Below are 20,376 nucleotides of genomic sequence, written 5' to 3'. Positions count from 1 at the left end.
TTAAAGTATTTCCCTTTTGACATCCTCATGCAATATTTTAGAATAAATATGAATATAAAGTATGAGAAAGTTAAGCATAAAAATAAAGCCAGCTGTAACGTTTGTCAGAAACCAAACAAAAAGCAAGAGTTTTTCAAAAGTAGTTGCTCCAAGGTCTAACTGGTCTTTTAAGCACACTTGTCAACAGTATCTTAAAAATAAAGTATGTCTACAAAATACTGTAACATATACAACCTCCTTGATGTTCCACAGAATGACACAAAAGGTAAACAGGTTAACTGAGACTTGCTTAATGGCACTGGTAGTCCCATAGTCCTCTGGGAACAAAAGCCTTACTTGATTCATGCTCATCCAACTCAGTAAACCATTTACATTTCATTAGATTTATTGGTTCAGCTCAAGCCCTACAATAGCTTATATATGAAACATGAAAATATTTATAAAAATAATAGATATGTTGGATACGTTGTAAAAAAATAAACCAAGCAGCTTCTGTACAAAGTTAAAAAAATGTACAAATTGACTTTTCTGTTGTGTAAAATTTCATTTACATGGAAGTCTTCTGTTATGATGAGGAATAAATTGGTTTTTGCTTAGTCGTAAGATGCTGTTTTGTAACTATTGTTCATTTCCATCATTCATTTCTTTCACTTGGCATTAACTGGCCATTTAATTTCATCAGAAGTTTTATGACGAGACCTGCCTATATAAAGATATACAATTAAATTGTATCAGCATTTCAGAACTATGATGCAATTAAGTATATGACAAATGCAAGTGGATAAAAATTATAAGTTAGAAGTTACATCATTTTAGAAACAAGGAAAATAAAACCTAGATTTTTCTCATATCAGAAAGTGTTTTTCAAAATACTCAGTCACTTCCCCTATAACCACCTGCAAGATACTCAAAGCTGTAATTTTGTCACAACACATTTTGGCATGACATATTACCACTGATGCAGACTACAGGTAAAAGAAGCATTTTCCATCAGAAATCCACAAACACTATCAAAAATCACCAGCAGCAATTGCAGTGAAGTTGCTTTATAACACTGCCTTCACAGGTCCTCAGTCTTATCCAATCTCAAACTCTGCTAGTTTTGATAGCAAAGTTACCAGCTCTAAGTCTGTGATTCTCATCATATTTGGAATTATCCTTAGAGTCTGAGGAATTTGGCACATGCAACAAACAGTTTCAATTAAAAAAAAAAAAACCACCACCACCACCCCCAAAACCCTTTTACCTAATGATTACAGATGCATTTTATGTAGTTTGGACCCTAAAGGCTTCACATGCTAGGAAAACAAGCAAACATGCTGAAATATTAAAAATAAAGTTTTAAGATCATTTTTGTGGAGGCTTGGCTTGGGCTTCTTTTATAGTGTATAAGGGTGGTCAGTCTCAAGAAAGAAGAGGCATACATCTAGTTTAGGAAAAAATAATTGAACATCAAGTATGAAAAAAGACAATGCTTACCTGTTTGGTATGCACAATAAAGCTCATTTTGTTTTCCAGACTGTGGATTTGAAAACATGTATCTCCATCTCCCAACTGCCACATAAAGCAACCATACTTAAGGCTGAGGAGTAAAGCCTATAATGAAATGTATGAAACTGTCGCTCAGAAAATACTCACCATACTTACAAACACAACTTTCTTTAGTTCACTTAGACAGGATTCTGACTTGGAACAGCACATTCCACAACCCACTCGTAGCTGATAAAGTAGTCAAGTGGAAAAATACAAGGCTTTCTATTAGTAGCGCCTTACAGAGATCTTAAAAATCTGGAAATCTTCACAGTCAAGTTTAACCAAGCAGCTGGATGTGAAATGACTACTATCACAAAGAATTTAAGATAACAGAATTGAGCTTAACAGTTATCATTGGCAGTTCACTTAAGCTGACCTTTGTTTCCATGTTGAGGAGGTGCAGCCCTTTTACATTTACGCCTACGTATACTTTGATGACTTTATGGCTACTTGAACTTGCTTTGGTGAATATCTGTCCTGTGAAAAAAGCTGCTCCATAAGTAGGAATTTCCCAGCAATTCTGCAAGAACATGCGCTGAAGGTGATGCATCTCTTTACTTACACCTTCACTGGTGCTGAGATTCTAGAAATAAAGGAACAATGGCAATCAACAAATCTTCCCAAATAGTTGTGGTTATTTGAAGAAAAAACACTATTTAGTGGAATTACTGCTACACGAGTATTCCCAAAGTGCTTTCCAGCAACCATTTTCCCACACCTAAATTAAACCCTAGAGCCACAGAAAGGCTCAAATGCCAAAAAAGACTGAGGCAGAAAGCAGATACCTGTACAAGCCTCAGAACTCTGAACCACAGACACCAAATCTTTGCAGGGTCCCACAATTTCACCTCTCAGAAGTACATTGGATTCATCAGAGATAAGCAGCTACACACCCTTCTGACACTAAATACATCACAATCCTTAAAACTAAGCATTCTTCTTCCTTTAAGGGGTCCGATCCAGTAAGGCATGGTAAGATGAGCAAGTACCTCCCTCAAAAAAACATGGATTTTTTTTTTCTTTTCTAAGTAAAACAGAGGTGCAGATTTCTTTTCCTTAGTGGAGCCTTCATTCAGAATGAGTCAGGCTTCTGTTTCTTCTTCTTCAGTAGAGTGAAACAGTCCCAACAAAGGATTGCCACAGTGCTCCCACCTCAAAATAGACTGATGCAAAGTACTCTAACAGACAAAAAAAATTGGCTGGGCCACACATGAGATGAGAAGGCACAGGCACGAGAGAGAACAGAAGTCTTCAACAGTTAGGGGGCCACCACTGTGGCTGTGGTGGATGGGACCAACCTCTCTGGATCCACACCCTGCATTACAGCTTATCTGAATTCTACACAGCTGTTTTAAAAATGTAAAATATATGACTACCTTTGGGACAAGAGATTGCAACTCCTTCCCTTTCCCCCAAACCCCAAAATAATGGCCTAAGAGCAGAAGTCAAGACAGCTATGCTCATTCTTACATATTATCTCATAAAAGAGTGGAGACTACTCTGCTATACCCTCTGCTATACTATAGTCTTCGAAAGACCATCATTATCCCCTCCTTCATCTGTACTGGAAAGAACAGGAATGATCTGCTGGTTTCCGACAAAAAAGGTGTAGGGACCAAGACAAAGTTTATGATTGAGTAACCTCATCTCAAAAGAGAGGCAAGGCCTGAAAACATTCCCTGGGTGCCTTTGCAGTGTTTCCTGGCAGCTACCTTTAGTGATGCTTGTCAGCCAGTACAGTTCTCCCTCTCACACACCTCGCTTTTTCTACAATTTTTTAATGAGGTTCACAAATTTACTCTTCAAGTGCCTCTAAGCCCATTAGAAATCCACAGCCCTCAGTTACGTATCTTTTACAGAAGCAGCCCAAGTCCACATTTAAAAATTTTGCTCAGTTAACTGCTCTAGTCAAAGGAGCTTTGTGTGTACACATATGTGGGTATCAGCAGTACTATCAGATCCCTAAACATACAAGTTACACTGGCAAAAAGGACTTTGTGGATCTATTGCTACAAGCAAATATGAAAATATAAGTCAGAGTAGGTTTTTTTACATGTATGCCTGAACTGGTAGTATCCCCAATACACAGTTAACACTGAAGATAAATATAATTGTCATCTGTTCATTTACTTCTAACAAACTGATCAAGTATAACTGTACAAGAAAAACAGCATTCCAACAACCCATCCCAAAAGTTCAGAACATAAGCATCTCCAGCTTTACATACTTCTGGTTTTGTTCATTAACTGACAACTAAACAGTCAAAAAATGTTTTAAGACAGGATTTTCTACTATTTGATTATTTATCTCACCTTGTATTCATGAAGTATCCTGTTTGTCCAATGAGGAGCTTTACTTTTTAGTTTAGTTATTGGTACTATAGATTTAAGATTTTCTTCACTAAGAGAAAAACAAAGCAGAAAAAAAGTTTTTCTTCACTAAACAAAATAAGGAGAAAGAACAATGTCTGCCAATTTGCACCTTCAAGTCACATATTGAGCTGTACAGTCAGCTCCTACTCTGCCTTGCCTCATCAGGTGAGCAGCTTTCCTGAAATATAAGCTAAGGCTTCCCTAAGATATAGTGTAATTCTCAGTTAATGGAGATCCAGCTTTGTGTTATATGCTTTGTGTCATGCATCATGGAGACAGCAGGGAGAGGAAATGCTAGCTGCAGATTATTTGACTCTTGCTTGATTACAGACCAGTTTGGTGAATTCCAGTTTAGAAGTCAAAGTATACCAACAGCCATATACACAGTATATCACATACTCAGAAAAGGTGACAGCTCATCGATACTCTTCCTTTCACTGCTGTATTCAGTATCACCAAGGAATTGGACGAGTTAATTTCCACATGAAAGTTATATATTACATGACATGAAAGTGAAGCTATTTATATAAAGTGCCTTTTCAAAAAACTCCTGAAATGCAGCAAACAAAAAACACTAAAAGGAACCCTTTACTAGTTTGCTTTTATGAACAATTAAGACAGCCTCAAAAACCTAGTGGTGCAACCTATTTAGTCATTTTTAAGCTATATTTGTCAGTAACTGCACATATGATCTACCAAGCAAAAACCCTGCACAGGACAATGTGTCCATATCCTTCAGGTCGAGGATACTCACTCACAACCAACAGCCTGGATATATTTTTGAAAAGACTAGTCTTTTAATAAGTATTTATGTCAACTACAAAAAAAAATTCAGAAAGTAAGTCTCTTCATCTGCCTGAAGAAAAACAAGTTGAGATATTTTCCAACATCTTCATTTGAATATGGATGGAAAGAATGCCCAAATGCCCAGAAGAATCTTTATCTGGATCAAACTACCTTTCCAAGTAGTCCTGTCTATATGGAGTCAAACCCTTCCATTGAGCAGGATCAACTGAGAACCACATTGCTGATTTGCTCAGTGTGGAAATGAACATCACCTTGCAGCTGCTGGGATTCAGCAGGGTGTAGCTGCGTATCAAACCCAGCTGCATTTAACTGCACACTCCTGCAGGTGGGAAGTCCCACTTAAACCCAGTTCTCCTTAAGCTTGATCTACCAACTGTGTAGGAGACCCCACTGAACAGCCCACCCAAATGTTTTCTAGTCAGTGAGCTGCTTCACCTAGCTTACTCCATAATGGTACAGTCTCTACACCTAACAGAAGGAAGAGAAAGGAATGAACAAGCGTAGTCAGTACAGCCAGTCCTTTCAGAGGTAGCCCACACTTACACCAGAGTAACTGCAGCAGAAAATGCACCCTAACTTACTCATGGTGGAGAATACAGCCAAAAAAAGGTAAGCCAACACAGCTCAATTGATTCTGTTACATGAATGAATGGAGGTGGAGATGGTAGGGGGTGGAGTGAAGGTGCACAAAGGAGAGAACTGGAATCCTGATGTGCTGTATAAATGTACGTGGGAGGAAAACGCCATAACCCAGAACAGCTCAGCTACTGCTGTGCTAGCAAGCAGAGAGAAGTGAAGTCAAAAGCACCACCTGGCAGTGTCCTACTGGTGCTATGTTTCTGACCAATTTAGTATAGCAGTTCACACACAAATGACAGAACAGAAATAATATCTCTGCATGGTCTAGCCTCTTCAGAGAGGGAGGAAAGCCAATCCCAGAAGTTGGTCTAACTGGAGATAGGAAGAGGTTTCTTCAGCATTGTCCAAAGTCTCAGTCCTGTCAAAACCCTTCATTCACATGAATACTGTTGCTCATTTTGGTATTATTGTATCTCAGTGTAGACTTACAGAATACAGAACCTCCACCCCTCTGCCTGGGACTGCAATAATTAAGATTAACGTATTTTTCAGACCCCATTTCCAGCTTCTATTAATGCTATGAGGGTTATGTAATTACTCTGAACTAGAGCTCAGTGATGGAGAAAAATAATAAATGTATCATACCTAAAATTTGAGAGTTCCATAGTAAGTGCTATCTAAAAATACTTAATCTAAAACCATAATTTTAAGTTTTAAACACACGTACTTACTTTAGAAAGCCCTGTTTATGTTTCTTGCTCTCATAATTTCCATAGACTATTTGTAGAAGCAGACTTGCTAATGTGATCAGCTTGGCATCAGGTGATGTATAGAAACCTTTCAGTAAATTATATCTGGCTTCATCAAAAAGGATAAGAATAGCCAATGGATCCTCAATCTGTTAAAAAGATTTAAATAATATGATTTCTTTGTAAAAGAAAACCAACTTAGAAACTATAAATACAATTTCTCACCGATACAGAGACAGAAGACAAAGGTGTGATCCTGACTGAAGTGTACACTTTAGTAATGCTTTGTAATAGAAAAAATGACATATTTTCATTGACTTAATTCAAAACTTCACTGATCTAACACACAAATTAAAAAGTGGCTAGAATACCATGCCCAATCCAAAGGCTCACAGAACTACTGACATCTGTGGGTTTTTCTCCCCATGAATCCATTTTGAATAGTGTTTGAATTGAAATTGACCAATTAAATATCTGAAAGATCACAGCACAAGGAAGAGAAAGAAAATTGGGCAGGTTGTTTTTAAGATGTATGATAGAGAGATAGAGACTGAGGCATATAGACTTAGATAAACCAAACAGTTGGGAAAGTGAGAAAGAGAGAGAGACGAGAGAGAGGGCAGGAAGGCAAGAGGGCAGGAGGGAAGAACCTGAAGATTCAAACTACTACAGAAAAGGAGAGGAGAGGTCCGGTTTAAATAAGTTTGGAAATTACTACAGTCATTAAACACTGAGCCTTGATGGTCAAAGTGTTCTGACTTGGACCATGATTTCATGCTATCACTTCCAAGTGCAGACCTTTTTTTCTATTTCCAGTGGAAGTCTCACATCTCTTCTCAGGAAAAGCTGTGAAGTTTCCCTTTGAGGATCCAAGTTTGTCAGTTCAGTGAATATTTCAGGCCAATCTCGAATATGCTGCAAAGGTTTGTGATATGGCTTCAGCTGAAGGCCTGAAAAATAAGAGGTTTTGTTTATAAATAAACAAATAGAATAACCCAGCATGCACATACACACATGACTAAATGCTGTAGCAAAACCAGAGTATCTGAAGCTGAGGACTCATTAATATCTTTCCATGTTTTCTAAACTGCTATATAAAAGAGGTTTTGAAAATATGGATTTACTGACAAAACTCTCAGCATCAATTCACTAAATGCACTAGTGATGAACCTTTGTTATTTTCAGCTTCCCAAGAGTAAAGTAGTATTTAAAAATTTAATGGAATACCAAGATGGACCTTAAAAACACATCAGAGACTGTTGTCTCAATTATTATGGGAGAAAAAGTCCAATAATCTTATTTCTGACAGAAAAATACAGATATAGCTTACCTTATAAACATATTTGCCGTTTTTGCATATATATAAACCATAAACTTTCCAGAACACACACACTTTTTTTTTTTAAATCTGTAAAACGTCTTGATCCTTCACAGGCTAGTCATTCAATGTTTCATGTTCTCCTGGGTATATGAGAGCTGAGAAATCAATAGTGAGCTTTCCACTACAGTCCTACTACGTACTGGAGCCCATACCTTCAATTACATTCGCTCACTTACCCTGCCTTTGCTTGGGGTTATTGCTTGGCTGTTTTCTAACCGTGAGGAACTAGAAGGCTGTATCTGCCTCATCCTCACTGCTCTGGCTTTTACACTGTGATATTTCACATTATATGAAAAACTTCAAAGGACATGTTATAGTGCAACATCTTTTCACCGAGAATAATGCATTCACTCAATTTACCCACCTTACATTCAAACACAGAAAAACATTATTCGTCCTAAAAACAAGAAAACTATGGTCGTTACACAAACTGCAAAAAATACATTTTATAATGAAACTTGTCCATTAGTTGTTTGAAGCCATAAATCATAAGCTGACTCATTGTCAAACTTAGGCTAAGTATCTAGATAATTACTTGTTTTTAAACAATGTATCAGTGAGCTCTTCCCCTCAAATGCAAGGGTAATACTTCAATGATTTGAGTAAAACATGACACACATATTTAGAACAGTCATAAGCAACAAGATTTCAACACTCAAACACTTCCTTTTCTTCCAGACATTAACATCTAGCCTGAGAGTTACAGTAGTCATGTGGCATACAGCAAAGTAAAAAGACCAATGACATGACACTGGGAGAAAAAGATTAAAAATGAGTGAAGAAAAGATTCCCTGCAATATTTATAGGTTTAAAAAAAAAAAAAACCTAACAATGCCACTGTAGTGGAAGACTGAAAACAGTAAATAAAATTTTAAATGCAAGGCTTCTGTGGTAATGGTACTGTCGATACAGTATCCTACCCAACCTGAATTGTGCTTTGTAAATCTATTACAATGTGTCCCATAACTATCTTGTTGCAGCAGTATTGCTTACCACGTTTTCTGACAAAACACAATCACAGTTACTGACTCTTTTGTGTTTCTATTTATCTTTTGCTACATAGCTCAAATTACAACTACAATATGCTTTTTATTTAGATCAGAAACACCAAAAAAAATAGCAAGTGTAATAATGACATTTTGCATCAGAATTCCCTCCACCAAATACATCTGAAACCTTGTTTATCACAAATCTTTTTGGTGCAAAACACAGGAAAATTCATATGATTAAAGGACCTAGTGAAAAAACATTCATCAGCTTTACTTTAATTACTAGTTTCAAAGAGATAAAACATTTGTAAAAACAACTACATGCATCCAATTTCCGATACTCCGGGAAGAAAAATACCACTAAGATCAGGGTAAGTTAGCAGTAAGGACTATAACAGCAAAGGTGCCCTATAACTGAATAGCAGTCTGGACTAGCCTCATCTTCCTAAACACATTCTAGATGCCACAGTGATACAGTCAGGCCTATTGGGGGTACCCAAAATGATGGCTAAAATGGAGCAGCTCTCTATAGTTCTAAAAGCACAGTTTAGAGACATCAGGCTATAAAGGCTGGGAGCTGATCTACTGGAGGAAAGCTTAAGCAGAGGAAATAGAAAGATTGGTTTCACTCCCCATGCCAGTGATACAAAGAATGAGACCTACAGGGATTACAGAGTCTCTGGCAGTGGCGAAGTTTATTAATCAATAGTCTAGATACAAATTAACTCCTAGAGGATGTCTTTTAAAAGCTTCTAGAAAGAGGTTAATATAGAAGTGTCGGAGAACATATTTACTATTTTCCTAAGAAAATATTATTTTTTTCTAAAGGCAAGCAGAAATATAAAAACTACAATAAACTCTCAAGTATAGCAATCTTCCTTGTTACTTACTGAGGTTCTCAGAACAGATCCAGATAGTGAAGTACTGCTGAGTTTCTTGAGACAAGCGCATCCCCTCCATTATCTGCTGTACAGTAGTATTGTTTCCATGTTTCAACTCAACAGAGCGATATGACCCATCCATACGATAAATTCGTGCTTTTTCATACTACATAAAAATTAAAACATATTAACCAAAAACTTGTTAAAATCCTTTCTGTTGGTGCTTCTGAAGAAGAAAGCAATTTTACCATAATGCAGCAACATCCATACTGTTGAGAAAAAGAACATCGCACAGCTCCTACATATTTACTGTTTATCAAAACTGCTTGTTTGATGTCCTATGCAAGTTCTTACACTGTGCTTTTTATCACAACTCCAAGAAAGATCTTACTGATATTTTGAAGATTTAACTTCTGTTGAACTCAAACGCAAGTAGGCATTTAAAAGTTTCCTTCGGGATTTGGGCTCAACTGCCTGTGCATATCCCAAAATGTCCACCTCACTATTACTGGCAGGTTGTGAATTATTCCCCTCATCAGCCTATACTAAAAAGACTTATTTTTCAGAGGGAAGCACCACCCTTAACACAGACTCCAGTTCAATAAGAACACAATTTCACTAAGATCTTTTAGCACTTCTATAGTATTACTAATAATAAGTCATTTTCTCCTTCAGAATTCCCACAGCTTTCACTGAATTGCATGTGGGCCCTGAGTATGCCTCCTGAAAGTTGTACTTAAACATAAATCAATCAGGTGCTTAAAGCATATAGACACAAGTTATAAATCAAGGAAACTTCTTGTTTTCATATCTCTAACAGGTTAGATGTTTCAGCTGCTTGAATAAAAAAGTTGCAGGAATTTGTTGTTTCACTTCTTCAAATCTATTTAGTCCTCAAGAACTGAGTTCCTAAAAACTTCTGGAAAAAAAATGAATGCCTTGGAAAATAACTGACTAAAAATGAGGCTAGAATGGAAATCGTCCATCTATTTTTGGTGCAGTAGTCACTGTGACTCCTATTGCAGTAATTCCTTTTTTTTTTTTTTCCCCCTGTAATGTATTTGTTCAATAGTAATCAGTGACAATCACCTGCTACACTGTGAAATCTACTTAAAATGTGTGTATTAGTCTTTTAGAGTCCTTAGACACACATCTGCCATTTGATCAACTGCATAATAAGATCCCTAAAATAAAGGAGGGCAATTCCTTCATTAATTGTTTTGGAAGATCCATTCATATAGAGTGAAATGAAGATAATTTAAAACATCTTAAAATGCTGACAGGTTTACTGCCACCTACCTACAGATACACAAGTTGCATCTGAAGTCAAAGAGAAACAAGTAGTTTTATATCATTTGGCTAATTTTAAATCTACTTCAGGATGAAAGGAATCACATCGTAAACATTGTTTACTATCCAGGCTCATTCTCCACTGACTGCCAAGGAAACCTACACTGACTAACTGATGTAAAGCCTATTTTGTAGAAGCCTACATTTAGCCAGATGAATGCTCCAGTTTATCAACATGCAAGATGACAATGCATAAAGCAAGCTGATGGTTGTATGATCAAAAGCACGACATAAAATCAGTAGTTGATGTGATGCTCCTACAAATAAATCAAAACATCACATTTGAAGTCTTGCATGCACTTCTTCAGCAACAGACAGAAACATTTAAAGTGACAAAATGTCAGTTTGTCAATATTTACACTAACAATTTCAGTATACTGCACATTTCCAATAACAGCTGTAAGTGAGCCTAGTTCTACAAGTTTATGTGTAAATTAAATAAAAACTTTAAGCTATTTAGAAAACAAACTCATACAGGTTTATTTATGGCTTCCTTCAGCAGTTTTGCAGTTTCTTCCCACTCATTTTGTTTGTTCTCTTCACAGACATTCAGTGGGGATCTTCCTTGTTGATCAGTAATGTGCTACAAACATAAACAGAAACACAGATAATACATTGTTTCCACTAGAGATAGGTAAACATTTACACATTTTTTGAGATAATTAAAATCCTTGATCCTAAGGTTCAAACATTTAATTGATATACAATGGGAAAAGCAGAGGTAATGAAAAATATTTAACCATTTTTGGTAATCTCTTAACAGGATCATTGTGTTTACACAGTGTGATCTGGACACAAAACATTTCACACACACAAACTAGAAACTGTTGCTAAAACTGCTATTTCTATACATAAACAGAACTTACTCTGTCAATTTCTGGATGATTTAGTAGAATTTGTACTATTTCAGCATGCCCACCTCCAGCAGCAAAATGAAGAGGAGAGCTAAGTTGGCCATTCAAAAGATTTGGATTGCATTTCCCTTTCTCCAACAGCATTCGAGTGGCTTCAACTTTTCCATACCTGCAGACAGATTTAAAGCAGAACAGGCACAGCAAACGTAGAATAAAATCTTTTTTTCAGATAGTTCTAAATATGGAAAAGTATATTTCCATGCCCAAGAGTTTTTAGCTTTGAAATGACACCAAGGACAATGGAACATTAGTAAGTTTGTAGAAATTAGTATCAGTTCTGCACTTCTTTGGTAACCATTGGTCTAGTAACCATTTACTGAATTCATTACAGACACACCAAACCTTGCTTTGAAGTAGCTAAGTTTGGGTAGCTGTAGCAATTTAGTAATGGCAAAACAGAGTTCAGCCCTGCCTGAAACCTGGGAGAGAAAAAAAAAAAAAAAAAAAAAAAAATCTGTGTGAGAATCAGAGTGAAGCTTCTGATTGTCATATAGATGGATCCTGAGGACTCTTGGGCCTCATGCTGGTAACTGGTAAATCTTGTTTATACTGTTTATGCAAACTTTCTGACAAACACTGAAAATCAAATAAGCTTGGTTTTTTATAACCAAGTTTGATTTTCACGTTATTCATATCATCAGACAGTACTATAAATACAGCAGACTAACTTGCATAAAGACAAAACAAAAGCATTTTACAACTGAGGAAAGGTCTCAAGCACTTACAGATTAAATCATCACAGCGTCACAGTCAGACAAGTTGACCTCTGTAGATCAGCTAGTCCAGCTTCCCACTCTAAGCTTGATCGTCACCAAAACATGCTCAGCTCAGCTACTGCTGTGCTGTAAAACTGCTCAAAGCCTTTAACTAACAAAGACTGTAAAAGTTACTAAACTAGACCCAGTGCCTCCAACAGGAATTAGAACAGATATTTCAGGATAGACTTAAGAGGCAATTGATGTGTGTTTGATGATACACCTGGTCTCCAAAACCATTCAGATGAAATTATCTCAAAACCTGAAGCAATCTTTCTTTTCAGAAGGTTAACACTAACATGTATTAGAGTCAAAGTGTAAAAAGTCTAGTTTTTTGATTTCTCATTTTTGAGTCTGTATGATAAATTACATAAATTATTAGCACTAAAGAATCATGCTAACAAGAATGCATTTGCCTGGCAAAACTATATTCATCTGACTCACCAGCATGCATAATGGATAGGTGCCCAGTGGTCACTATCTAACTGATTAACAGAAAACTTTTTATCCAAAAGGTGGCTTAGTAAATCAGAGTCGCCTTCACAAGCACTGCGGTGAAGAGGGAAATCATCTACCCACTGGTGTTCCCTATGAATTAAAAGGGGAAACAGGAGGAAAACACAGTTCAGAAATATTTCAATAGTTAAGAACTTTGCCTTTTTTAAAATTACTAACTTAGCACTAATTGTAGATCTACATAAAGAATAAAAATGAAGCTCATGCAGCTAAAATGTACCAGTATTCATACAACTAGTATTTTAGCCATGCAGTAGTCAAGCCACAGCTGTATTCATAATGCTAAGAATGCTTATAATGAAGAATGTTTATAATTTAAACCTTTCTTGATCCATCCTTTAATTGTTGTGTTTCAGTACTTAGAGATTTCAAATAGACCCTTTCAAAATATGTATTTATACAGTAAAGCCCTAAAGTAATAGGAATCTCATTATGACCAAATGTACCACGTATTACTGTAATATAACAAAACAAAATTATCTGTTAATGAAAAAGGAATGTAACATAATACTTGTCCTCTGTGACACTGCTCATGCTACGTTGCCACTTCTCTCTTTTAGGAATCTGAATCTTTGAATAGTCTGGGGCTCCAAGGCCGAAGTATGGATTTATTACCACTTTGTCAACCTGTGAAGACATAATTTAAACACAAATGAAAAAATATCTTACTGAGATTTGGCTAAACAATCCCCCATCCAGGCCAGCCATTGTCTTGAAACCAAAGTTACAACAATAACATTTTATAATGAGAGAGGAAGATGTTCAAATGTGAGGGTGTGAAAAACCGTTTAGCAGTAAGTGTGCAATAAAGCAAGCTGATTACATTAAACATAAAGCACAGACTCATATCAAATAAATGAATGAATTGTAAAATGAAAATGTATGTATGTTTCACAAATATAAAATGAAAATATAGTTCTTACCCTATTGGTATACTGAAGGTCAGATCCAAACAAAGGATTATAGATACACATATCTGCTTTCTCCAGTGCCAGCATTTTACTTTTTATTTCTAGGGCAGTATAACCCATGTGTAATGAGCTCTCTGTTTGACCAGGCTCTGTGGCATAGGCAGGGTTTATTACATTTGTTTTAATTCTCTCAAGAGGAGATGGTCTGAATAAGGCTGGGATGGAGTGAGACTGGGTATGCCGTTCATCCAACCACCTGCAGGACAGAATAGGCAAGTAATTCACTTTCAGGTAGAAAAGGACCATTGTGGTCATGCCTGTCCATTATTTTGTTTGATTAAGGGTTGCATATATGATAATCACACATTTTAATTAAAAAAATAAATTAGAATGTGCACAGCCAATTTTATAGAACTAAATTAATCCCCAAACATGACTTTTTTAAACCAACCATAGTTAAGCAAACGTATTTGCTCAAACACATTTCCTGCAGATGCAAACTCTCAAAGAAAATGAAATTATAAGGTAAGAGTAACACTGGTTATAGCCAAAACACTTACCCACACCAACATTTCACCGTTTCATTTATTTTCAGTTTATCAGTATTCCTACTCTCAACATACAAATTTTGAAACTTAAAGCAGTTTAAGTGTGAGATGAAGCTTCAATATCTGTGCTGACTTAAGCCTTCTAACTCATGTGTTTCATTAGGAAGAGGTGGGAACATGCAAAAAAAAATCAGAAGGTCCTTTGACAGTTTCCCAACTGCCAAGTCCCTTTCACATAGGCTACTACCTGCCTTTTCACAAAGCTGTGCTGAAGGTTATTCCCTTCTAAGTGCACTCCTATTAACAGTATAGAAGGGCTTTAGAGCCTTCTTACTCTGAGCTAGAGGGCAAAGTCAGCACTATACACCTGCTGCATATGTGGCAGGAAAAAAATGCAATGTAACACAGGGCAAGCTATTTTAACTAAGGGTCCGAAGCTAGGTTTGTATATAGGTTTCTGCACATATTTTCTCACAAGCTTGAGATAAACACATACTTTCCTGGAATACATAAATTCCATTCAGCGATTTAGCCTGGAAACATAGAAGAGAAGTACATGCTTTGGAAAGATAGATCCACTGACAGACCACTTGGATCTTGTCTGTCCCAGAACCATATGTAAGGATGCCAGAATGTGGCCTGCTGTTCAATGCATATGCTTAGGCCTGGATTTTTAAGTCCCAGATCCAAGCTATCTCTTTTGGGTAGCACTGAAAGGCAAGACCCAGCTTCCTACTTCAGAGAAAGCTGACCCAAAACCATGATGCCTGGGAAGCCACTCTGTTGGAAAAGCCTTCTTCCCTTCACTTATTCATGGTCCTGCTGGGAAAGAGGACCATAAAATTGTGGTCACTGTGCTATAAACACCCTCTTGCTTCTCTGAGATATTTTCAGGCATGTTCTCTAAGCAGTTGGTAGATAAATTAGTTATGGTAGTTTGAATCTTGAGAAGTGTCATTTCAGACTATGTACATAGAGAATAATCAATACAAACTATTTTCTATTATACCTCTAGGGCTTCTCTCACAACTGTAAGGCTCATACCACATTTTAACCAGAGCTTAGAGTCTGAAGGCATTCATTAAGCAGCAAATAAATATAACTGGCACAATGGTGTATGTGGAAATATGGTGACTCTACTAATAAACTGTAAAAACCCTATACACAGAACCTTTTTAGGTAACAGCCTGTAACTTACAATTTTTCATGTTAGCCAAGAGTTTCACCTAACTTTATTATGCAATAATAATTTCATACATAAGTATATCTGGTATTTCTTTGTTAAGGGTACATAAAAAAGACCCCAAAACTGCTCACATACTCAATTTTCAAACACTATAAATCTGGCTAAACAACTAATCATCTTTCTGAAAGGTAATTCCCTACTGCAAATAAATGTGTATGGCTGGGGAAGATGCACTCCCTTTCTAAAGGGAGGTTTCATTTAAATGCAAATCTTAATGGTATACAATTAACAGGACATTTTTACTACACTCCGGCAAATAATCTTAAAGATTACAATTATGTCACTTACAGAAGATTAATCATTAGTATTTTATATGATTTTACAAAACATTCACTGTGAGTAAGAACTTCCAAAAAGCCACTTGATTTAGATAAGCATACCATTCTTCAGTTTGCAAAAAGATTTTTAAAAAGATTTAGAAATCTGTTGTCAAGGTTTCAGTTTCTGATAAACATGAAGAAAATAACATGGTATCACAATGATTTCCTTCTTAACCACAAGAATGCTATAAAAACTATATGCTACAGCTACAAATTATCTTGTTTAACTTCTATTTTAATGTATTTTTACTGATGGCATTTCTTACTTATCCAAGGCAATTAACATTCTTGCAGTAAGCGTAGCAAAATGGGTGCTGGATTCATTGCAGACTCTCATGATGTCTTGTAAACAGTAGAACACAGGGCATCCAGGACTGTATGCATATTTCGTATTGTCTAAAAAGGAAACATACTCTGAAGACACATCGATGAGAAGAATCTCATTTTCCTTTCTGCACCTTTTGTATTTACATGTTCCTAACTATTCTAACTTTAAAGTAACTTAATTTTTTCCAAATTATAATTGATAGAAATTACATACAATGCTCATGTAAAAACTCACAACTCAACAGGGTAGCCTTAAAAACATACAAGTCTTCAATTACTATTCCATTAGTGTGATCAGCTTCATCTGAGGAATTAATATTAAATGTATACTGTTGCCGGAAAAAAAGAATAGGACTCAAGACTAGAAGAGGTATTTATTTCCATTGGTGACTCCACAATGGTATTTATTTGATACTTTTTATCCTTAAGGCCTATCAGTAAGGGAAAAATGAAGGAGTTTCCCCAAAAGCACACAGACATCTACTTCAGGCTTTTTTTAAAAATACTCTCCTGACAAGCAATTTACTTTGCCTTCTAAAGGCTTTATTCACCATTCCTTAGCCAAACAAAACTGTTTACAAGCTTCAATAAGCATTTTTCTCTGAGTAAACAACACTGAACTGAATAGGATGTCTTTCTTACACTCACATTCAGTAAATTCCATGCAAGTTAATGCTTATGTTTTGAAATATAATCAAACGGACAAATATAGCTTAAAACAGAAGTGTGCTATTGTTAGAGAAACAAAGGCCATAGATTAAAACAAGCTTTTTCTTTTAATTTCAAGTAACTTCTTGAAGTTTTAAAGTATTCAGAGAGAATTCCACCTGAATGTAATTTTTAATGTTTAAATACAGAAAAAGCCATACAGTATATTCATAAAAATTCTTAATAAAACCTCAACTGGACTTCTACTAAAATGGTTGCAACTTCAGAAATTATGCTTAACATTACCTTTCACAACAGTTGGAACAATGTAAAGTGATGCCTCCTGGCCTGCCTTCTCTCCATCAAGAGGGAACTTCTTCATTAACACTACACGCTTCCCTAGCACAGTATCAAAAAAAAAAAGAGTAATAATTAATTAACCAACAAAACACACAACACAATCTAGAGTTGTCTATCTGAAAGCTTACCAGACCCAATCTTCCTAATTTCTAGGAAGAAAAAAAAAAAAATTATTATAAGCTATAATCTAAAGCAAGCTAAAAAATTCCAAATACATGAGAAAATAAAGAGCATAAATACGTATATACCCATCAACATGAAAAATAACATGACTGTAGCCCTTTTTTCATAAGCAACTTTTCTATACCCCTGATTTTTCATAGCATTCACCCCCCAAACCACCTATCTTGAAGTTAAACAAAATTCTTTTTGAAACAGGAAAGCACGGCTGCATGCTATACTCCATGTTAGGGTGAATGCTTTATTCATGCAATGATGGGACAGTATTTTCCATGTTATCCTCCCTTCCACCCTTACAGAATTTAGCATTTTGTTTGCTTTTCTGACCTCAGCTGCGTATTTTAGCAGTGGCCACATTAAGCTGTGCATATTAATGCTTGGGCCCTCTCTCTGAGTCAATTTAAAACTCTCTAAACTGTGTAAGAAACAGACAATTTTTGCTTTTACTAGGCATTTCTCAATGTGTATTAATGCTCTTATGTTATTTCATGTTTGCTGCTCAACTAGCTTTGTTAAGTCCATCCAACTCCAGTTATTGCCACCTGCAACATTTTACCATGTAACCAGCTGTTCCTTCTCTAAATTGTTAGCACTGCATGGTCTTGCCCACAGTGACAACCCTCCCAGTGTAACCTTACTTACAAAGCAGCGATGAGGCACACAGCAAAAAAATGTGCTTTAGTCAGTATAGTTTATACCAATCTGGAAATGAAATATGCCGGCTAAAACAATTTTTGTCAGCACAAGTGTGAGGTTGTTTGCTAGATCAGGTACCCAACAACAATGAAAGAGAAATTGTACTAATCAAATCGTATCTGTAATACAGTTATGCCAGAAATATTTTCATGTAGATACTGTCTAATGAACAATGCTGGCTTTAGAACAGAATTTAGAAGCAATCACTTCACCAGTTCAAGCCAAGTTTTAGCTGAAATTAAGAATAAAAAAGCCATTTCACTCTTGTTTACCAGGAATTTAACTATAAATCTCAATTTGAGGTGAAGGAGTAGTGCAAACAGCAAAGTTTCACATAATAAAAGTCTTTTAGTAAGCATTTTATAGAGTTGGAAAGTAAAGGGACATGAAGGTAAATGAAAGGTTTTAGCTGTACAGTTGGCTTGGGGTTTTTTTGATGAACCTCAAAACAAACCTTCTTTTTTTAAACTAATTCCATGCTTTTGCACAACATTCCCATGCCCATTTAATTTTAAAGATATTTTTATAGAGCTATCAACAATATATCAGATTAAAATGTTTTTACCTTTAATACCCTGATTGGCTGGTGAAATTGGTTTGGTAGCTTCTAATACATAATCCAAGATGCTCTGGGTTATCTCAGTGCCTCCCTGCAGTTTAGTTTCCAACAAAACTTTCTTTCTTTTTTTCTTTTGGCCTTCAATGGGAACTTCAAGCAACAAAATCTTTCAAACAATAATGAAACCAGAGGAGTTTAAGCACAACTGAAACAAGCACAGAACTTTTTTTTACCTTTTTTTTATTCATTGTACCACTGTAAAAGCAGTAACAAAATTCAGGAAATACTGAATGTGGAGGAGCAGGATGGTGAAGTCAGAATGACCTCCATAACAGCAAGGTTAAAGAGAAGACAAGGCTGCATCCTTGTATTGAGCAGCCCACAGGGCAAAAGGCCCTGAAATGACATGAAACACAAAGATATTACAAAACCATAAAGTGTTCAAATACCATAAGGATGGTATACCTACAATGCATAGTAGGTATATGATATACATAGACATTATTTAAGCAATCTTATTGTCAGATTTTCTTTTTTGCTATATTATTATATATTTACTGTAAGTTACTATTGTTTTAAAAGTTAATAAACAAACAAACAAAAAAATAGTTTTACTTCGTAGGATTTAGCACGATATTCCCGAGAATTCAGGCTAGCAGTATTTTTTGGACGAATCACAGCAACATATGCATCTCCAAGGTTTTCTGGGTTTCCCATGTCTCCTTCTTATTTTATCACTGGAAACAATGAATAAGCAGGAAGCAAAGGTTCAGCTGAAAAAATGAAAAAAAATCCAACATCACGCTAAACTTCAGGAAGGAGTGATTATATCCACCAATTCTTTGCGTTATTCATTTATTTTACTTTAGCTAGAGAAATACCAATGGCTGATATAATTCTGCTTCCTTTTCATGAAAGGTGAAAATCCTGTATCACATGGATTTAATACAAATAATCTTGTTCTCTAATCCACTTTTAAAATAAAAATAATGTGTATTTTCTTCCACTTTGTAACTGTCTTCCCCATTTTGCAAGCCAGGCAAAATGCCAAAGAATTTTAGGACCCTGAAAAAATATATGAAATTGAAAAAGAAAACCATTCTAAAGTGACAAGCACTGTAATTTATAAAATGTGCTATGACAAAGTACTGCATTTCTACGCGTTCCACAGGGATTTCAAGAAAATACCTCATTCCCACCCCCCGCCAGGAAGTAGAACACAGTCTTGCCTACAGCCCCAGTAACAAAGCTGATAAAAATAAACTGTAATATGGATTCATTTACTTAGTTTTACTTCAGTGGGCCTGCAAACTGGTGTACAATTCATTCAAACACAGAGCTTCTGAAAGGAATACGCCTTCAGTTTTTGAAAAAAGACAGAGGTTTTTAGATTTAAGATAAAACTTTGCTTACCCTTCTGTTTAACCCACAGTGACAATTCCTATAATCATAAAATTTTATGAAGATTATAGGGAAGACCTCCTAAGGCTCAATCACTTCACATATCAGATTTGAGAAAGAAGCTCTGGCCATTAGCACCTTCCAGCTGATCATTTTCTTCATCTGCAAATGAACCCTCTTTCATTCCATATCACCTGTAAGCACATGCTTTTGGCAGATTATTCCCTCCACAAAGATTTTTAGCTTTACTGTTTTTATCTTCTTTACCTCTTCTAGCAGAAGCAGAGGTCTTCAGATTCCCATGCCCTTAGTCCAGTATTTTTGCTGTGATCAGACTACCTAAAAACATATTAA

The 20,376-nt window shown here is 36.0% G+C and overlaps 1 protein-coding gene across 1 annotated transcript; it reads right to left on the bottom strand.

The window, feature by feature from the left end:
* Window positions 1–634: 634 nt before the first annotated feature.
* KRIT1 (KRIT1 ankyrin repeat containing) lies at window positions 635–19,906 on the bottom strand (the record flags this gene model as incomplete). Its single annotated transcript, XM_081996918.1, has 16 exons — window positions 19,237–19,906; window positions 18,628–18,787; window positions 17,133–17,225; window positions 16,118–16,247; window positions 13,750–13,993; window positions 13,338–13,453; window positions 12,755–12,898; window positions 11,508–11,664; window positions 11,117–11,224; window positions 9,301–9,457; window positions 6,839–6,990; window positions 6,023–6,189; window positions 3,846–3,933; window positions 1,910–2,116; window positions 1,480–1,596; window positions 635–703 (listed from the first exon to the last, which is right to left on the bottom strand). Exons 1-16 carry the CDS (start codon window positions 19,336–19,338, stop codon window positions 635–637), a joined length of 2,211 nt encoding a protein of 736 aa, XP_081853044.1. The 5' UTR covers window positions 19,339–19,906.
* Window positions 19,907–20,376: the final 470 nt, after the last annotated feature.

The sequence above is a fragment of the Phaethon aethereus genome (assembly GCF_964289735.1).
Source record: "Phaethon aethereus genome assembly, chromosome: 2".
NCBI classification, from domain to species: domain Eukaryota; kingdom Metazoa; phylum Chordata; class Aves; order Phaethontiformes; family Phaethontidae; genus Phaethon; species Phaethon aethereus.
Note: the sequence above shows the minus strand (reverse complement) of the source record. Positions and strands in the feature narration are given on the sequence as shown.